The 17,859-nt window shown below is 38.5% G+C and overlaps 1 protein-coding gene and 1 non-coding gene across 3 annotated transcripts in view; one reads left to right on the plus strand and one right to left on the minus strand.

Annotated features, from left to right (window-relative positions):
- The window catches only part of LOC113883197 (S-adenosyl-L-methionine-dependent tRNA 4-demethylwyosine synthase), a 146,031-nt gene that overhangs the window by 22,298 nt on the left and 105,874 nt on the right, over positions 1 to 17,859 (minus strand). For both annotated transcript variants that reach the window (XM_027526646.1, XM_027526647.1), the window contains one exon: positions 8,970 to 9,080. In XM_027526646.1, coding sequence (XP_027382447.1) covers positions 8,970 to 9,080 — 111 coding nt within the window. The remainder of the gene's footprint in view (positions 1 to 8,969; positions 9,081 to 17,859) is intronic.
- Positions 7,649 to 7,720, plus strand: TRNAH-GUG. The gene has a single exon. It is a non-coding gene; the product is annotated as a tRNA-His (tRNA).

Raw genomic sequence — 17,859 nt, forward strand, 5'->3', positions numbered from 1 at the left:
TAAGATAAGCTCCCATTTTCAAGTAAAGTTTAGATTTGAGGTTGGTGAGATAGTGGAAGTCGCTCAGTCATGTCCAACTCTCTGTGACCCCATGGATGGTACATTTCATGGAATTCTCCAAGCCAGAATACTGGAGTGGGTAGCCATACCCTTTTCCAGGGGATCTTCCCAACCCAGGGATCAAACCTAGGTCTCCCACATGGCAGGTGGATTCTTTACCAGCTGAACCACAAGAGAAGCCCAAGAATACTGGAGTGCGTAGCCTATCCCTTCTCCAGTAGATCTTCCCGATCCAGGAATCGAACCAGGGTCTCCTGCACTGCAGGCAGATTCTTTACCAACTGAGCTATCAAGGAAACCTGAGGCTGGTAAACTTTCTGTAAAGGGCCAGATAGGGATTCCTTTCAAATTGTTCTCTAAAGAGACCACTTTGTAATATATGTTGTATGTGGATGTGTATTGGGTTGGCCAAAATGTTCATTCAAGTTTTTCATATGATGTTATGGGAAAACGCAAACAAACTTTTTGGCCAACCCAATATAAACACAGAATCATGCCAAAACGAAAATACATTTGTAGAAATACATATATATACATATATATATATATATATATATATATATATATATACACACACACACATATACACATACACACACACACATATATACATGTATCTACCCCTATAGAGATTCTCTCATTCAGTACAAATGCATTAAGATAAATTGGTTTTTAACTCTCTTGAATTCTACCTGACAGCCAAAAGTTCCATAACTAATTTCTTTAACTGGTAAGTTACATAGTGATAAGTGATTAATGACTAATTTTCAATAATAAGGAATATATCTTAACTTTGTAGGCTCTCTAAATACCTAAGAAATCAAACTTACTTGAAAAAAAGATTTGAATAGTCTAGATATGTTGCTACTAAGTAAAGAATAAAATAAAAAAAGATGCTCTCTCTGAGTTGCACACATACGCACAGACTGGAGGGGGTAGAATGACATTAAATGAAAAGCTCACAATGAGCAAAGCAGAGTGATCGTGACCCTACAGATGGCAGAGCTGGGAGGGGGCCAAAAACTCAGATGAGTTCTGCAAAACCCTCCACTCCAGATGGCTGTTCAAAGACTATTGTATACTACACTGAGATGACCTTTGCTGAACATAAACTAGAGGTAACCCAGCTTAATTACAATAAACTAGAGAATCTTCTCTGTTAACCCAATGATTTACAGAATTCATTAAACTGAGTTCGGATTTTAGCTGAATAAAAAAAGCAAACAATAGTTTAAAACTCTTTAAAAAAGCATAGTTGAAAAATTGTACTGAACTTGCCCAAATGTATTAAACACACATGAAAATGATTTATTCCTAAGTCAAATTAGCCATAAATATGAACTTTACTTCACTTTAAATACTGTTTATGATGGACGAATTATATGAATAACCAAGCAGATAGGGGCTAATTCAGAGGAATTTATTTTTAATATTTACCTTAATTCACTGAAGCAGAGGTTTTAGGTAAGATCTTATATTCATGACAATGGCTTTGGAAAACAGTTTAATTGATTTAGCCATGCCGCTGGTGTAGTGGTTATCAAACAAGATTCCCAGGAGGCACAGATTATGCCTTGTTCTTGGGCTTCCTTTGAGATTCAGCTGGTAAAGAATCACCTTTGCAGGAGACCTTGGTTCGATTCCTGGGTTGGGAAGATCCCCTGCAGAAGGGATAGGTTACCCACTCCAGTATTCTTGGGCTTCCCTCGTAGCTCAGCTGGTAAAAATTCTGCCTGCAATGTGGGAGACCTGGGTTCGATCCCTGGGTTAGGAAGATCCCCTGGAGAAGGGAAAGGCTACCACTCCAATATCCTGGACTGGAGAATTTCATGGACTGTATAGCCTATGGGGTCACAAAGAGTCGGACACGACTGAGCCATTTTCACTTAACATTGATTATTCAGCAATAATAAAGCACAATATGCTAAGGAAAGATTTGGTTTGGAAAGGAAAGACTGATTGTCATAGGTCATCACTAGGCCTTCACTTTCTCTATATGTTCACATGATACCTTAAAATTAACAAAGTATTTTCGTGTAAAAATTCTCTCTCTAGCCAGACAAAATCCTCAGAGGTGGGCAGTATGGGTTACTTCCTGAGCCAACTACAGAGCCCGAGCCTTCATCGTGACACAACTGCAACAGGTAGAAACCGGCCCCAGTGAACCGGGGGCTTCCCTGGTGGCTCAGATGGTAAAGAATCTGCCTGCGATGAGGGAGACCTGCGTTTGATCCTTGGGTTGGGAAGATCCCCTGGAGGAGGGCATGGCAACCCATTCCAGTATTCTTGCTTGGAGAATTCCATGGACAGAGGAACCTGGCGGGCTACAATATATGGGGTTGCAAAGAGTCGGACATGACTGTGTGACAGAGCACAGCACCCACCAGTGAGCTGGTCTCTGGCAGCTGCCCCTCCGGTGCTCCCCACTCTGCACGGGCTACTTCACTTCACGCCACACTCCTGTCTACTTATGAACCGCCTGGACCTGATTCCTGATCACACTTGCCCCTGAACTGTCTCAAAATGTCTCCTTTTCCCTCAGACCACAGCTCTCTGCCACCTTCTCCTACCAGCACAACCCCCACTCCATTTATCACCACCACCGTGTTCTTTCCTCACAACTTGGAAAAAACAACGTCCTTAAGAAAACAGATGGGAAGAATGTGGCGGCTGAGGAGTTATCTGCAGGCTGAGGAGTGACAGGCAGACCCAAAGAAAGTTCCCGAGGAGCAGGACCACTTACGTGTCTTGATATTTGTGGTGAAAAGCACAACCCACAGCATTACATTTGGAGAAGGAAATGGCAACCCACTCTAGTATTCTTGCCTGGAGAATCCCAAGGACAGAGAAGCCTGGTGGGCTACAGTTCATGGGGTCGCAAAGAGTAGGACACGACTAAGTGACTCACACACACACACACACACACCATTACATTACACTGGTGTCTTCTGGAGGGACCACTCTGCTCAAGGAGATGGGGGCCACCAGGTAGGTCTTTTTTACAGGCTGCTTAGAAAGTTCACCTGGGGATTCAAAGTCTATGGGAAGAGCAGTATTTTGGCTCTTGAAATTCTAATTATACTGACTGGGTATCAAAAGGCTCCTGATATTATTCTTTTGTCCCTGATCATTTTGAGAACAGAAGAAATGTTGTCTTCGTGACTTTTTGCAGCAATACATGTCCGTTTTAAAAATGCTTCAATCACTGCCAGCACCCTCCTCCAATACCAGCCCAAATTTCTCAGCATAGCACCTGAGGCCTTCTTACTAGACTCAGCATCCAGTCTTTCCCCAGCTAAAATCGCCACCATTTTTTTTTCCCACCATTTTTTTGATCTTCTGCCAGAAACCCCCATCCCATCTAATCCCAAATTTATCATGTCTTGTGCATATCTCTTACCAGATAACGCACATAAAGATGTGTCTAAATCCTGAGCTCTCAAAGGGCAGAAACTGTACCTTGTTCTCTGTACCCTCAACCAATCTGTTCTAAGACCAAGTCACACATTTCTTCCATGACATTAGACTTCATAACTCTTTTCTAATACAAAATTTCCTTCATATCTCTCATGACTTTTCTGCTCTTTAATGATTATGAACCCACTGAAAGCACTGCTCAGGTATTGCTGCATACCTGAACAACTAACAATTGTAAGGAATCTGACCGATATGACCAACATTCCTTAACGTTTGTGTGCAGAAACAGGGTGAGGTATGCTAAGTCATTTGTTTTGCAAGGCGCATTCTGCCAGGACTGAGCTCTGTCGAGAGTCACAGTGCTAACGGGAAGAAGGTTTTAAATCATTTGACAACAAATAATTATTGCACTTACTCCTCTCAAAGTGCAGTGCTAGGCACAGAATACAAAGACAGTATTTCATTTACAAAATGGATTGTGCTATGAAAGCTTCTCAATAAGGCAGATGTTTACAACGCCAAACACATTTTCTTAAACAAGTAAGCAAATAACAATGGTTAAGTTTCTCAGGCTAGCAAATAGAGGCCCATTTAAGCCTAATGAACCCAAAATACATGATAATTTACAGGAAATGGAACAGAGAGAGGTTTTATGAGACTAAAAGTGAAAGTAAAGAGAAAATCGATATAATAAGCAGCTTCTATCGATTCATTTTTAATAATATGCTTGATGGAAAGTGATCTAAGCAGTTATTGACCCCAGGCATAAGTTACCCCCTAGAATTCTCAACTAAAGCTATTAAATTGAAATTATTAGTCTAATTTTAATACTGAGGAAATTTAGGCTCAATGAAGGTAAGCAATCTGTCCCAGGTGACATCCGTACCTTTTAGGAATACAGCAAAGTTTACACATCTTCCCCACTGGAGACTATGAGAGACACGGCTACACCCTCCACATTCACACACACATCCAGGAAATCCAGGGAAAGGATATGAATGGAATCTGAGAGCCCCAGGTATTTCACTATCCCAGGGTCATCTTATATTATCAACTTCACATCTTTGGGGCATTCGTGTGACCTTGAGGTACTATTAAGCTTTAACACTAACTCCTTTTGAAGGTTGGACCCTGGGAGACTTTTTTTTTTTTTTACCAAGAGATAGATACGGGATGGGCTTCCCTAGTGGCTCAGACGGTAAAGAATCTGCCTGCCCGTGCAGGAGATGCAGGTTCACCCCTATGTCAGGAAGATACTTTGGAGAAGGAATGGCTACCCACTCCAGTATTCTTGCCTGGAAAATCCCATGCACAGAGTAGGCTGGCAGGCTACAATCCGTAGGGTCACAAAAAGTTGGACACAACTGTGCGACTAACACATCACTTCACAGGTAAGAGATAAATCTCCAGGCACCACCGTGTCAGCGTGTGAATTTTTTCCTAATTCGTCCGTTTGCTAAAGGTCAAAGGGCCTAGTCTTCTGCCTTCAGACCCACATCCTGTCTCTAATGGAGCTGCACACACTCACCACAACTGGAGAAAGCCCACACACAGCAACAAAGACCCAGCACAGCCAAAAATCAATCAATCAATAAAATTTTTTAAAAAAAGGCCCAGGTACTTGATATTACAGAGTCAAGTGACCATCACATACTTTCTCCTGGTACAACACAAACTGTTTTCTGTTACCCTATATTTTATAATTTAAATATGACATTTTACATCATGATTAGATTACACACTTCTCCAAGAATTTTTCAAAAAAAAAAAAAAATCTCTCCAAGTAGCTCATTTTACTTCTGCAGATGTGGCCTTGCTCAGCAAGACATCCATTTCCCAAACAGCATATCCAAATTTAGGCACAAAATCTGTACCTATGGTGCTTTGACGAGGCCTGGCATGTGGAGAGAGCACAGAAATATTTGTTAAAGGCAAGGATAAAACAGTAAAATGGAAATCTTGTTTGAAAGAAACTGTCATTATAACATCTCAGCTACACCCAAGAAGGCTTCACCTGTTTTCAAGTTATAGCAATAGTTTGTCCAAATACAAAATGCCCATCAGAGAATTACACTGTTTACAAAGTGGTCATCTTTCATTAAAAAATAATTCTGGTTGATTCTTTTCAGATTATAAAATATCTTGTTCATTACAGAAAACATGACTGCAAAGAAAGAAGGAAGGAGAAAAAAAGGTGATGGTGTGATCCAGCCAAGTTGCTTAATAATAGATGTTTTACTGCAATATAATTTGAAGCAACATTCTTTAATAGCTAAGTCATCAATTAAACCACCACTAATCCTTGACACTGGCAAGGTTTTGTTAAGCCAAGGCATATATTTAAGATGTAGTTTGTATCTTTGCATCATTAGAGTTCTTGCCAAGAGCAGCCTTTTGAAATTAAGAACAATTTTAAAAGTGTCTTTGACCTGACTAGAGATTGCTACACACTCAGATAGCAATATTTCATCTGCTCCAACCTCCCCATCCCTCCAGAAGACAGTCATACAGAACGCTGAACTTACTAAAAGATAGCTCTAAGAAATATCCTTTGACATGACAGAGGGCACCCAGCTTCATAAACATGAATGGAAGAGTGGAGCTCTGAGAGATTAGGTGAATTTTCTGGTCACTTTCTCTCATTTTTGCATATTCTTAGTTGTCCATGAAAGCCTAGCATATTATCTGCCTCTTAATATTCTACAGCTTTAACTACTTACTGTCTCATGCTGACGACTTCCAAGTCATTATTGCCAGGCTTGTCTCATCCCCAGGACTCCAGGCTTATATAACCTATGGCTTATTTGAACCTACACTTAGGGCTTCCCTGGTGGCTCAGAGGTTAAAGCATCTGCCTGCAATGCAGGAGACCTGGGTTCAATCCCTGGATCAGGAAGATCCCCTGGACAAGGAAATGGCAACCCACTCCAGTATTCTTGCCTGGAGAATCCCATGGACAGAGAAGCCTGGTGGGCTACAGTCCACAGGGTCGCAAAGAGTCGGACACAACTGAGCGACTTTACTTAGATATTTAAAAGCTATCTCAAATTACTCAGGCTAACACAAAACTCAGGAAATCGCTCCCCAAATCGGCCTCTCTTCTCCATTGGTCTTCTTCACATCAGCAAATTGTTCCACATCCACACAGTTGCTTAAGCCAAAAACCCAGGTACTATTTTGATTCCTTTTGTTCTGTCATTTCCTACATCATCTAATAAGTTCGATTGGATCTACTTTCAATATTCATCACGGAAGCACCCACCCCTCTCCAACTGTATCACCAAAGACCTTCCCCAAGCCATCACACCTCTTGCTTGGCAAAAGTTTTGTTACTGGTCTACCTACTTCTACTACTGCCCTTGTAAACCAACTCACAGCAACAGCAGGGTGATCTTTTAAAATCATAAATCAGATCTCATCACTCTCTAGCTTTTAAAATCCTTTCCAAGTACACCAAGTATAAAAAAAAGTTTTATCATTAAACTTAGTGTAAAATTTGATTCTGTTATCCTTGTGCAAAAGGCCTAACAAAATCTGGCCCCAGCCCTCTTCTCTGATTCATCTTGTACCACAGCCAACTCCAACCGCCCCAGAGGTCACAAAGGCCCTCTTGCAGACTAGCTGTGTCATCTGCCCAGAATGCTCTGACCCCAAGCCTTTGAATATTGTGTTGCTTCTTCCTACTCAGGTATCAATTTTTAAAAGAGTAATCTCCTCAAAAAACCTTCCTGCTTACGAAATCTAAAACAGCCAACCATAGTATCTAGCAAAACAGCATATCCATGTATCCTCTCACACATCAATCCACTTACAGGTATTTATCCCAAAGAAACACGGGCAAAAATATGACATTAAATACCGCCTGCTAGAAATCGTCACCAATGAAATCGTCTTGAAATGCAAACACACACACACACACCCCCCTGATCAATCTTCTTTTGATCTAACTACTAACCCAAAGAAAATATATGGGGCAGAAGAATATGTAATAGAGCAAAATCTAAAATTTAAATACAGGGAACTAACCAGGATAAATGACCCATTTTTTCCAACAAAATAAATTACTAGGGGAATTAATTACTAGCAGAACTAATAGACTAAAATAAATTAAAGACAGAAATAATCCAATTCTAACCCTTATTTGGATCTAGATTTTCAAATAACCCCAGCTTCCCTGGTGGCTCAGAGGGTAAAGCATCTGCCTGTGATGCAGGAGACCCAGGTTCGATCCCTGGGTCGGGAAGACCCCCTGGAGAAGGAAATGGCAACCCACTCCAGTATTCTGGCCTGGAGAATCTCATGCACACAGGAGCCTGGTGGGCTACAGTCCATAGCGTCGCAAGGAGTCAGACACGACTGAGCGACTACCCTTTTCAAATAACCAAGACAGTTGGTTTAAGAGGATATAATGTATATACACAATGGAATATTACTCAGGCATTAAAAAGAATAAAATATTACCATATGCAGCAACACAGATCATCTAGAGAATATCATACTAGTCAAAAAAAGACAAATGTTACAGGGGGTCATTTACGTGAAGAATCTTGAAAAGAATACAAATGAATCTACATACAAAATAGAAACAGACTCACAGACATAGAAAGCAAACTTAGTTATTACCAAAGGGGAAAGGGAAGAGTAAATTAGGAGTATGGGATTAATCAATGAACATTACTATACATAAAGTAGACAAGCAACAAGGATTTACTATCTAACACAGGGAACTATATTCAATATCTTATAATAACCTATAATAAAAAATAATCTGAAAAAAATATATATAACTGAATTACTTTGCTGTATACCTGAAACTAATACAATATTGTAAATCAACTCTATTTCAACTGTTAATCAGTCAAGTTTTAAATCTTATATGCCCCCAAACTTAAGAAATTACTATTAAAACGATTTAGTTGTAAGAACAGTATTCTGAATAAGTGTTTAAAGTGAGTGCATATCTTTTAAAAATACACACTGAAACAGCTATAGGTAATGGTATAATGTGAGGATTTGCTTGAAAATAATAGGTAAGGGCAGGAAAATGGGTAGGAGTACAGGTGAAACATGAGCTGGTAATTTTTGAAGCTGGGTAATGGATGGATGGGAGTTCATTACATCAGTCTCTCTACTTCTGTATATATTTGAAGTTTTCCATAGCTAAGGTTTATTCAAATGTCAAACAATTACTCACTATAACTGTGTTCTACTTCTCCGCATATTAAAGTTACTATGTAGTGGACAGTACATTTATTTTCTGTTGACAGTCTATGGCTCGCTAAAATATAAGCTTTTTATACATGAGAGCAAATGCTTGGTCTTTACTGTTCTTATCCCCAGTGGCTAGAACAGTGCCAGGATCTTGATTAATATTTTTGCATAAATAAATCAAACATCCAGGACCTCGTGTAGGGTTTTAGAAGGTTGTAACCCCACCGTGGCCAGCAAAGTGCCAGGGGAAGTGTGCCCAGCACTGGCCGCCAGGGGCTTACCTTCACCTCGATGAAGTCAGGATTCCCCAGGGACACCAGCTCGGCATAGGCCTGGAGCTCATCCACGTTCCATGCCTTCACTAGAGTCAGTCTGTAGACAGTACGTTGTTGCTAAAAGACAGGAAAAGATAACTTTGTTTTTATCACCTTGGAAGATTTTCAAATTTCTTCAACCCACAGAAACCCCAGGCAAGGTGAAATCCAGTATGAACTTTTAAAAATTGAAGTTTACATTTTGTAGAAAGATGAAAAAAAATGTAAACAATATCATAAGACTCCCAGAAGCCTTATAGGCACAAATATTGGTATATTTCTCTTCTCTCCCTAACGGTATCTAACACTAGATAAGTGCTAGTTACTCAGTCATGTCTGACTCTTTGCAACCCCAAGGATTGTAGCCCGCCAGGGTCCTCTGTCCATAAGATTCTCCAGACAAGAGTACTGGAGTGGGTAGCCATTACTCCAGGGGATTTCCTGACCCAGGTATCGAACCTGGGTCTCCTGCATTGCAGGCAGATTCTTTACTGTCTGAGTCATTAACACTAGATAAGATACCCAAAAGTTTCTTAACAAATACACTGAATTCCATTTGATCAGAAATAGTGAATTGACTAAATAGTTTCAGACTGTCAAAAATGAATTCAAATAACCTTCGGGCTCTCCATTATCAATCAAAGTATTTATGATAAGGATTTTTAATTTACACTTTTCCTCTTTCCTGCTTTCTTATTATTTAACGATCCCTAGTTGGCAGAAAAGGCACACTGATGAACTGTCAATGTTGCCATTTGTTTGTCTGTCATGTAAAAAAAAAGGTACTGATTTTCTGAAAAGCAACTAGACAACAGTTATGCACGCCTTTAAAAACTTTATACCCTTTGACTTTCCTTTCCAGGACCCTAGACAAACTGTGAAAAGTTCAAGGACTAACTCAAACATCTCAAAACAACATGATTAATGGTAGTTTAAAATCTACAACAAGAGTGGGGGCAGAACCTATGACTTGCCTTTAACGAGTAGAGTACACAAAGTTGATTGGTGCCTGTGATTATATGCACATGATTGCATCCATTTGGAGCAAGTTCCTGGGCAGTATCCATGCTGCTAAACCTCAAACCATGCTTTAAGTAGCAAGGTTCATTATACTCAAGAGAAAGACAAAATGAGATGAAAGCTGAAAAGAATGATACCAATCTCTACATGCCCCCAATGTCCACAGCAGAATTTATTTACAATTCCCAAGACAAGGAAGCAACTTAAATGTCCACCAAAAGATGAATGGATAAAGATGTGGTATACATAAACAATAGAATATTACTCAGCCATAAAAAATAATGAAATTTTGCCATTTGGAACACCATGGTTGGACTTAGAGGTTATGCTAAGTGAAATAAGGCAGTCAGAGAGAGGCAAACAATGAATGATATCACTTAGATGTGCAATCTAAAAAAAAAATACAACAAACCAATGAACATAACAAAACAGAAACGTATATAGAGAATAAATTAGTGGTTACCAGTGGGGAGAGGAAAGGGTAGAGGAGGGAGATAGGGGTAGGGGATTAAGAGATATAAACTATTATGTATAAAATAATCCACAAGGATATATTGTACAGCACAGGGGAATATAGCCAATATTTTATAATAACTATAAATGGAGTATAATCTTTTTGCAAATTGCTATACTGTACACCTGAAACTCACAAAATATTGCACATCAACTATACTTCAATTAAAAGATACCAATCTCTCTCTCTACTTTTGCTTGTATCTGAAGATAACCAAGAGATGAAGAGATGAATATCATTAGGCGGCCACGTTAGAAAATGCACTCAAAACTTATTTTTAAAATACAGTATATAAAGCATGAAAAGACACACATCTTCCAGATTCCCTTTACATAGCTAGAATTCACCCAATGCCAAAACCTAACAAAAATGGTAGAGAACTGCAGGCCAATCTCACTTGCATTTATACATGCAAAAATCTTACCGAAATTTTAGCAAATGAAATTCAGCATTATGTTAAAAATTCTAGAAAAGGAGAGATGATTCAGTATTAGTGAAGTCACTTAGTCATGACTGACTCTTTGCAACCCATGGACTGTAGCCCACCAGGATCCTCTGTCCATGGAATTCTCCAGGCAAGAACACTGGAGTGGGTATTTCCTTCTCCAGGGAATCCTCCTGACCCAGGGATTGAACCTGGGTCTCCTGTATTGCAGGTGGATTCTTTACCATCTGAGCCACCAGGGAAGCCCATTCAATATTAGGTTATGTATTAATATAATTCATCACATTAATATTGTGACACAGAAAAATCAATCAGTCATCTTATAGATATAGTTTAAAGTCCATCCCTGATTTTAAAACAAAACAGAATGAACAACTGAAAAACCATTTGGTAAACTCAAAAATTAAAAAACATACCATTAACAAAGAAAACACCCTTGAGTCAACAGTCCATGTCATTCTTACAGATGTAAAAAACAGAGGTATTTCCATTTAATCCGACTAACAGCAGAATGTCCACTGTATTATCTTTATAAACACTTTTCTGAAAGTTAAAATCAAAGCAATAAGGCAAGAACAAGACTAATTGAATAGTATACAAAAAAAACGTACTTGCAAATGATATAGGTGGCTTCCTGGAAACCTAAGAAAATCAACTAAAAATCAGATTAAGTCAAATTGGCCAGTGGCCAAATAAAAATAGAAAAATGAGCAGCTTTCCAAGCATAGAGTGGTAGGATAGATGTGGACTCTGAAAGTGAAAGTTGGTCCGGCTCTTTGCGACTCCATGGACTATACAGTCCATAGAATTCTCCAGGCCAGAATACTGGAGTGGGTAGCCTTTCCCTTCTCCAGGGGATATTCACAACCCAAGGATTGAACCCAAGTCTCATGCATTGCAGGCGGATTCTTTACCAACTGAGCTATCAGGGAAGCCAGGCCAGACTGAATCTCAGACCACATACTAGCCATCTTAAACTCTCTCAGTTCCTCCCTGCGTAAAATGCAGGTTTTGCACAGGACTGCAAGTGTTCATCTACATAAGGCTTGGGCTTCCCTGGTGGCTCAGCTGGTAAAGAATCTGCCTGCAACGCAGGAGACCTGGGTTTGATCCCTGGATTGGGAAGATGCCCTGGAGAAGGGAACGGCTACCCACTCCAGTATACTGGCCCATAGAATTCCATGGACTGTATAGTCCATGGGGTAGCAAAGAGTCAAACATGACTGAACGACTTTCACTACTACATAATGCTTAGAACCATGCTGGCAGCAGTAAGTCATAATACGTATTAGCTATTATATGCCATATATATACTATATATACATATATCTATATAGCATATACATATATATTACAAAACACAAATTCTACTTTACAAAATACAACTATAAAATACTTGATTATTTATGAAATAACATGGACAGTGAAAAAAGTAAACTTTTCTGAGACCATAACAAAAAATTAGCCTATATGGAGAGCCATGAGAGATTTCTAAATATAATGTAATTCCAATGGGAGTTAAAAATTCTTTTCAACAAATAAACTAGCAATGATACCAACAAAAACAATAGCAGGAGTTGGCAATGAGTCAGCCCTTACTATGTGCCAGCTGTTGTTGTGTTTAATATCTTAGCAAAGATTCCAATATTTGTCTCTTCTTTGCAACAAATCTTATAAAATAGGTTTATTATCTTCACATTATAGATATGAAACTGAGGCCCAGGGCTGCTAAATAAATTTCCCAAAGCTACACAGTTGGAAAGCAGCAGAGCTCGGAAATGAACCCAAGCAGAAAGAATCCAAGGCAGACTCTATCTCTCATTGCTAAACCTTCTCAAATTGCGAAATAAATCATGCAAAGAGAAATGTACATAAAACACAAATGTATCACCCAAGGGATTAACACAAAGAAATATCCATCACCCACCCAGCACCATCCATTCCCTTCACCCTAAAGCTATCTGATATTCTGACTTCAACATTAGACTTGTGCCTATGTTTGAAATGTATATACAAAGAACTATATATTCTTTTGTGTCTTGCTTCTCTCACACAACATGGTGTTTATACAGTTCATCCATGTTGCTGTATGTTGGGATCTGCTCATTTTGTTATCTAACATTCCATTACATGAGTATACAATAATTCATTCAGCCATATCCCCACTGATAGACATCTAGATTATTTCTACCTTTTAGCTGTTATAAAACAATGCTGAAAATTTATGGTTCCTAGGGGTGGAGGGAGGATAAGTTGGAAGATTGGGATTGATGTATACACAACACTATATATAAAATAGTAACTAATAAGGACCTACTGTATAGCACAGGGATCTCTCTACTCAATACTCTATAATGGCCTATGTGGGAAAAGAAATATATAAATATATATACAATATAAATTTTATATATTTATATAAATATATAATAAACATCTAAATTAGATATAAATACATTATTTATATATTTTCTATATTTATATATAAATATATTTTAAATATAATATATATAAAACTGATTCACTTTGCTGTACACTTGAAAATAACCCAACACTGTAAATCAACTATACTCCAATAAAAATTAAAAGAAAAGCAATGCTGTTATCTCTCATAACACTAGAGTTCAGCTTTTTCTGCTTTAGAGAATTTTATGAAATGCTACTATGACACGTATTCTTCTATGTCTGCTTCTTTCACTGAATGTCATTCACTGAATTTGATGGTGATTCTGGCTTCAGATACATTTTTACTGCTGTTTAGTACTCCAGTATAGGAAAATATTAACTACTAGTGAAAGTGGTTGGTTGGTTGGTTGTTTTCCCAGCATGGTCTCTTACAAAACACCAATGCAAAGAGTGTTACTGTACCTGACTCCTGATGGACACATTTCTTTGATGTTCCTAAGAGTGGAAATGCTGGATCACAGGAAGCACACGTATTTTGCCAGACTGGTTTTCAAGGGCATTTGACCACACATCCACTTGGAGTGGATCAGAGTTCCGGCTACTTCTCATCTTTAGCAACTCTTGTTGGTAGTCTTTTAAAACTTCAGCCATTTCTGTGCTGTTCTATTTTGTATCTGTCTGTTTACTGATGAAGTTGAGTATGTTTTGGCCATTCTGATCTCTACTTTTGAGAAATATTTGTTCGAGTGTCCTGAATATTTCTCTATGGGGATAATGGTCTTTTTACTACTGGGTTTTTCAAATTCTTTATATATCCTGGCTATAAGAACTCTGTTAAAATTGTATCAGAAATATTTTCATCTGCTTTAAGGCTTTCCTTTTTACTTTCTGCATATCTTTTGATCAACAGAAGGAACTGATTTTAGTACATTTACGTTTTATCTATAGCATACTAATGTTCAGATGATTAAAGACAAAGAAAAGCACTACTATGGGGTTACAAAAACAGGAAAGTCATTAGATTTTATTTCAAATGATCAGATTCACATTCTGGGTTTCACTGTGTCTGTAGGGAGCCTGCTCAATGGGACAGTTTTGGAGACTTTAAAGTCTATGTAAAGTTAGTTAAAGCAGTTCCTAAAGTCTACAGAAGAAAGTGGAGTTACACTCCAGTTAGATCAAATTAAAACAAAAACTGAGTACAGATGATGCTTGAGAGGTGAGAGCTGGCATTGCCTTTGCAGAGGACATACTTAATACTTTATATTATCCTTTTAGATTAAAAAAAAAACAGGAGAGAGAGGGAAAACTGGAGTACACACTGGAGTGTAGTAATATAATTCAAATAAAAAATATTTTTTCCCCAATTTGGGGAATTAATTAGCAAATTTAATTTGTATAGGTTCTGGATTGGTTATTACTGCAGGATTTTCTGAATGTGTCATATTCTGTAGTAGGGGATATGGATGGTGTGATATTGGGTCAGTCAAAAGGTACATTCGGGTTTTTTCATTACATCTTATGGAAAAACCCAAATGAACTTCTTGGCCAACCCAATACTATGGATGCTGAAGCTGAAACTCCAATACTTTGGCCACCTGATGCAAAGAACTGACTCATTGGAAAAGATCCTGATGCTGGGAAAGACTGAAGGAAGGAGAAGAAGAGGACGATAGAAGATAAGATGGCTGGATGGCATTATCAACTTGATGGACGTGAGTCTGAGCGAGTTCCAGGAGTTGGTGATGGACAGAGAAGCCTGGTGTGCTGCAGTCCATGGAGTCGCAAAGAGTCAGACACGAATGAGTGACTAAACTGAACTGAATGGAATATAATATGGAATATAATAAAAATGAAGATGAAAAGTATCCAGTTAGGCAAAAAGTTTAGCTACTTTCTGTTCAAGCTACAATGTGATCTGTGAAATGTCACAATGTGAGTTGTTAAAAAAAAAAAGTCAAGTAGTTGGCACATTATAATTTCATGTATTTCTGGGGTTTTTTAATCATTAAATTTATTCATTTTTAATTGAAGGATAATTGCTCTACAATATTGAGTTGGTTTCTGCCAAACCTCAACATGACATGCATTTGTTTAATTTAAGCGTCTAAGATTCTTCTCCCCTAGTGGTGAGAACACACACAATAAATGGGGGGTGGGGTGATCGGAAAGTTATATCCCAACAAACGTGCAGCTGGACTGTGCAGCGAGAGACCTAGATGTTCACCTCTAGACTTTAGATCAGATTTTTGTGACAGATTTTAAATTTGAGTTTCAACTTATTATGTTTCTTAGAGGGAAGCAATACATGGACTGAAAACACATGAAGTAAAAATTGAGGTTGAAATTCCAAAGGTAAATGTTAAATGCTTATCAAAGGGAACTGCATAGGCAGGCAGGCGGTATAAAGAATCAAGTACAAAGCAGAAAAGGCCTGAGTGAAGAAAAGAGGAAAAAAGTATAAAATGAGGAAAAGAGTACACAGTAGCAATGAAGCTACTGAGTCAGCTGTGTGAGCTTAGGTGAGCTCTTTGTGAGTGAAGTTGCTCAGTCGTGTCCGACTCTTTGCGACCCCGTGGACTGCAGCCTACCAGGCTCCTCCGTCCATGGGATTTTCCAGGTGAGCTCTTTGCCCCTCTGTAAAAAAGGGAAGAGTAACAGTATCTGTACCTCATAGTATTATTGTTAAATTAGAAGGACTAAAACAAAGAACCTAGAACACAGCCCCCGCAGAGAGAAAACGATGAATACATTTCGGCTACCACCACAGCAGCAGTTACATAGATCTGTTCATTTGATCACACAGATAGCAACTCAACAACAGTCACCAGGTGTTACACTAGGTGCGGGAGATACAGCAGTGAACGAAGCAACCACAGTGTCAACTGTTGTATAAGCTACATTCTATTCTAGTAAATGAACAAACTCAAGTCAGAAACGAAATTAGCAACAGTGGTTAACACCAAAAGAGGAGAGGAGCCAGGAAACCATCAAGACAAGACTTCAACACTCCTGCCTGGCTCCACAAGCCATCATACCATGCTTGTCAAAAAAATGATTCTGAACTCCTTAAAACAAAAAACACCTTAAAATTGAAACAACCCCTCACTGACAACCATTGTTTTTTAAATCAAAGGAATATGTGTTCACCAATACTAGAAACTGGACAATGATTCTTTTAAAGACCTTAGAAAGCATACCTATCCTTAAAATGGCTTTAATTAACCAAGAGTTACTTTTCTGCTTTTTGCTTTGGTTTGGTTTCATCTGACCGTGCCAGGTCTTAGCCGCCACATGCAGGATCTTTAGTCGTGGTGTGCGAGCTCTCAGTTGTGGCATGCGGGAGCTAGTCCCCTGACCAAGAATTGAACCCAGGCCTCCTGCATTAGAAGCACAGAACCTTAATCACTGGACCACCAGGGAAGTCCCTTAATTAAGTCTGATACTGTTTATGGGAGTCAAAACAAAATGTGTCAATCTGATAGGTCAAATAAAGCAAAAAAGTAGAAAATAAATTCAAAGATATAACTTATGATCTAGCTAAGTGAAGTCTTCTTCATATTCAAAGATAAGAAGGAAAACTATTATAGAATTATTCCCAAAATAAATTAACTAAGTAACCAACTAATTTAAACTTTTATGAATGATTGAAAATGTAGATCAAGGAAAGATGGCAAGGACAGTTTTATAAGACTCAGTGAAGAAAATCCAACAGGAAAAGAAATCCTAAAGGAAACACATCAAGCCATTAGTAGTGCTTACTTATAAGGATCAGAAGGGTTGTAGGCTTATTTACATTCCACTTTAAACACCTGTGAAAGTGTTAGTTGCTCAGTCATGTTCGACTCTGTGTGACCCCACACACTGCAGCCTGCCAGGCTCCTCTGTCCATGGAATTCTCCAGGCAAGAATACTGGAAAGGATTAAAGTGTTTAACATACACATTATGAGTCTCAGAAGGAGAGGTGAAAAATGACAGCTAAGATCATGGTTACATAGGAATTCCCTATATTATTCTCACCTCACTTGAATGTTTTAAAAATCCATACTAAAAAGGTTTAAAAATATATAGTTATGAGTTAGTTCTGTTCCCTCTAATTAGGCATCTTGCAGTGCTACGTATTCTAGATGAGGTTATTATATCCCAGGACTACAGTTCTTAATTTCAACAATTTATCTTGACAGTTGCAATTCAAGACAAACTTGAGCTGAGGCTGTGTGTCAAAACAAGATAAAATGGTCTCCTAAAACATGGCTCTGAGTTACCAGTAATCAAAGAAATGCAAATTGAAGCAGTAATGAGGTACCATTTTGGCTTATCAGATTGGCAACGATTTTTTTTAAATAGCAATATTCACTGCTGCCTAGAGTGTAGCAAGACAGAGAAATTCATTCACTGACGGTTAAAAGCATAATTCACTACAAACATTTTGGGAAGTAGCATGGCAACATAATTAAAGTCTCTGAAAAATACT

Source organism: Bos indicus x Bos taurus, chromosome 25 (genome assembly GCF_003369695.1).
Source record: "Bos indicus x Bos taurus breed Angus x Brahman F1 hybrid chromosome 25, Bos_hybrid_MaternalHap_v2.0, whole genome shotgun sequence".
Lineage (NCBI taxonomy): Eukaryota > Metazoa > Chordata > Mammalia > Artiodactyla > Bovidae > Bos > Bos indicus x Bos taurus.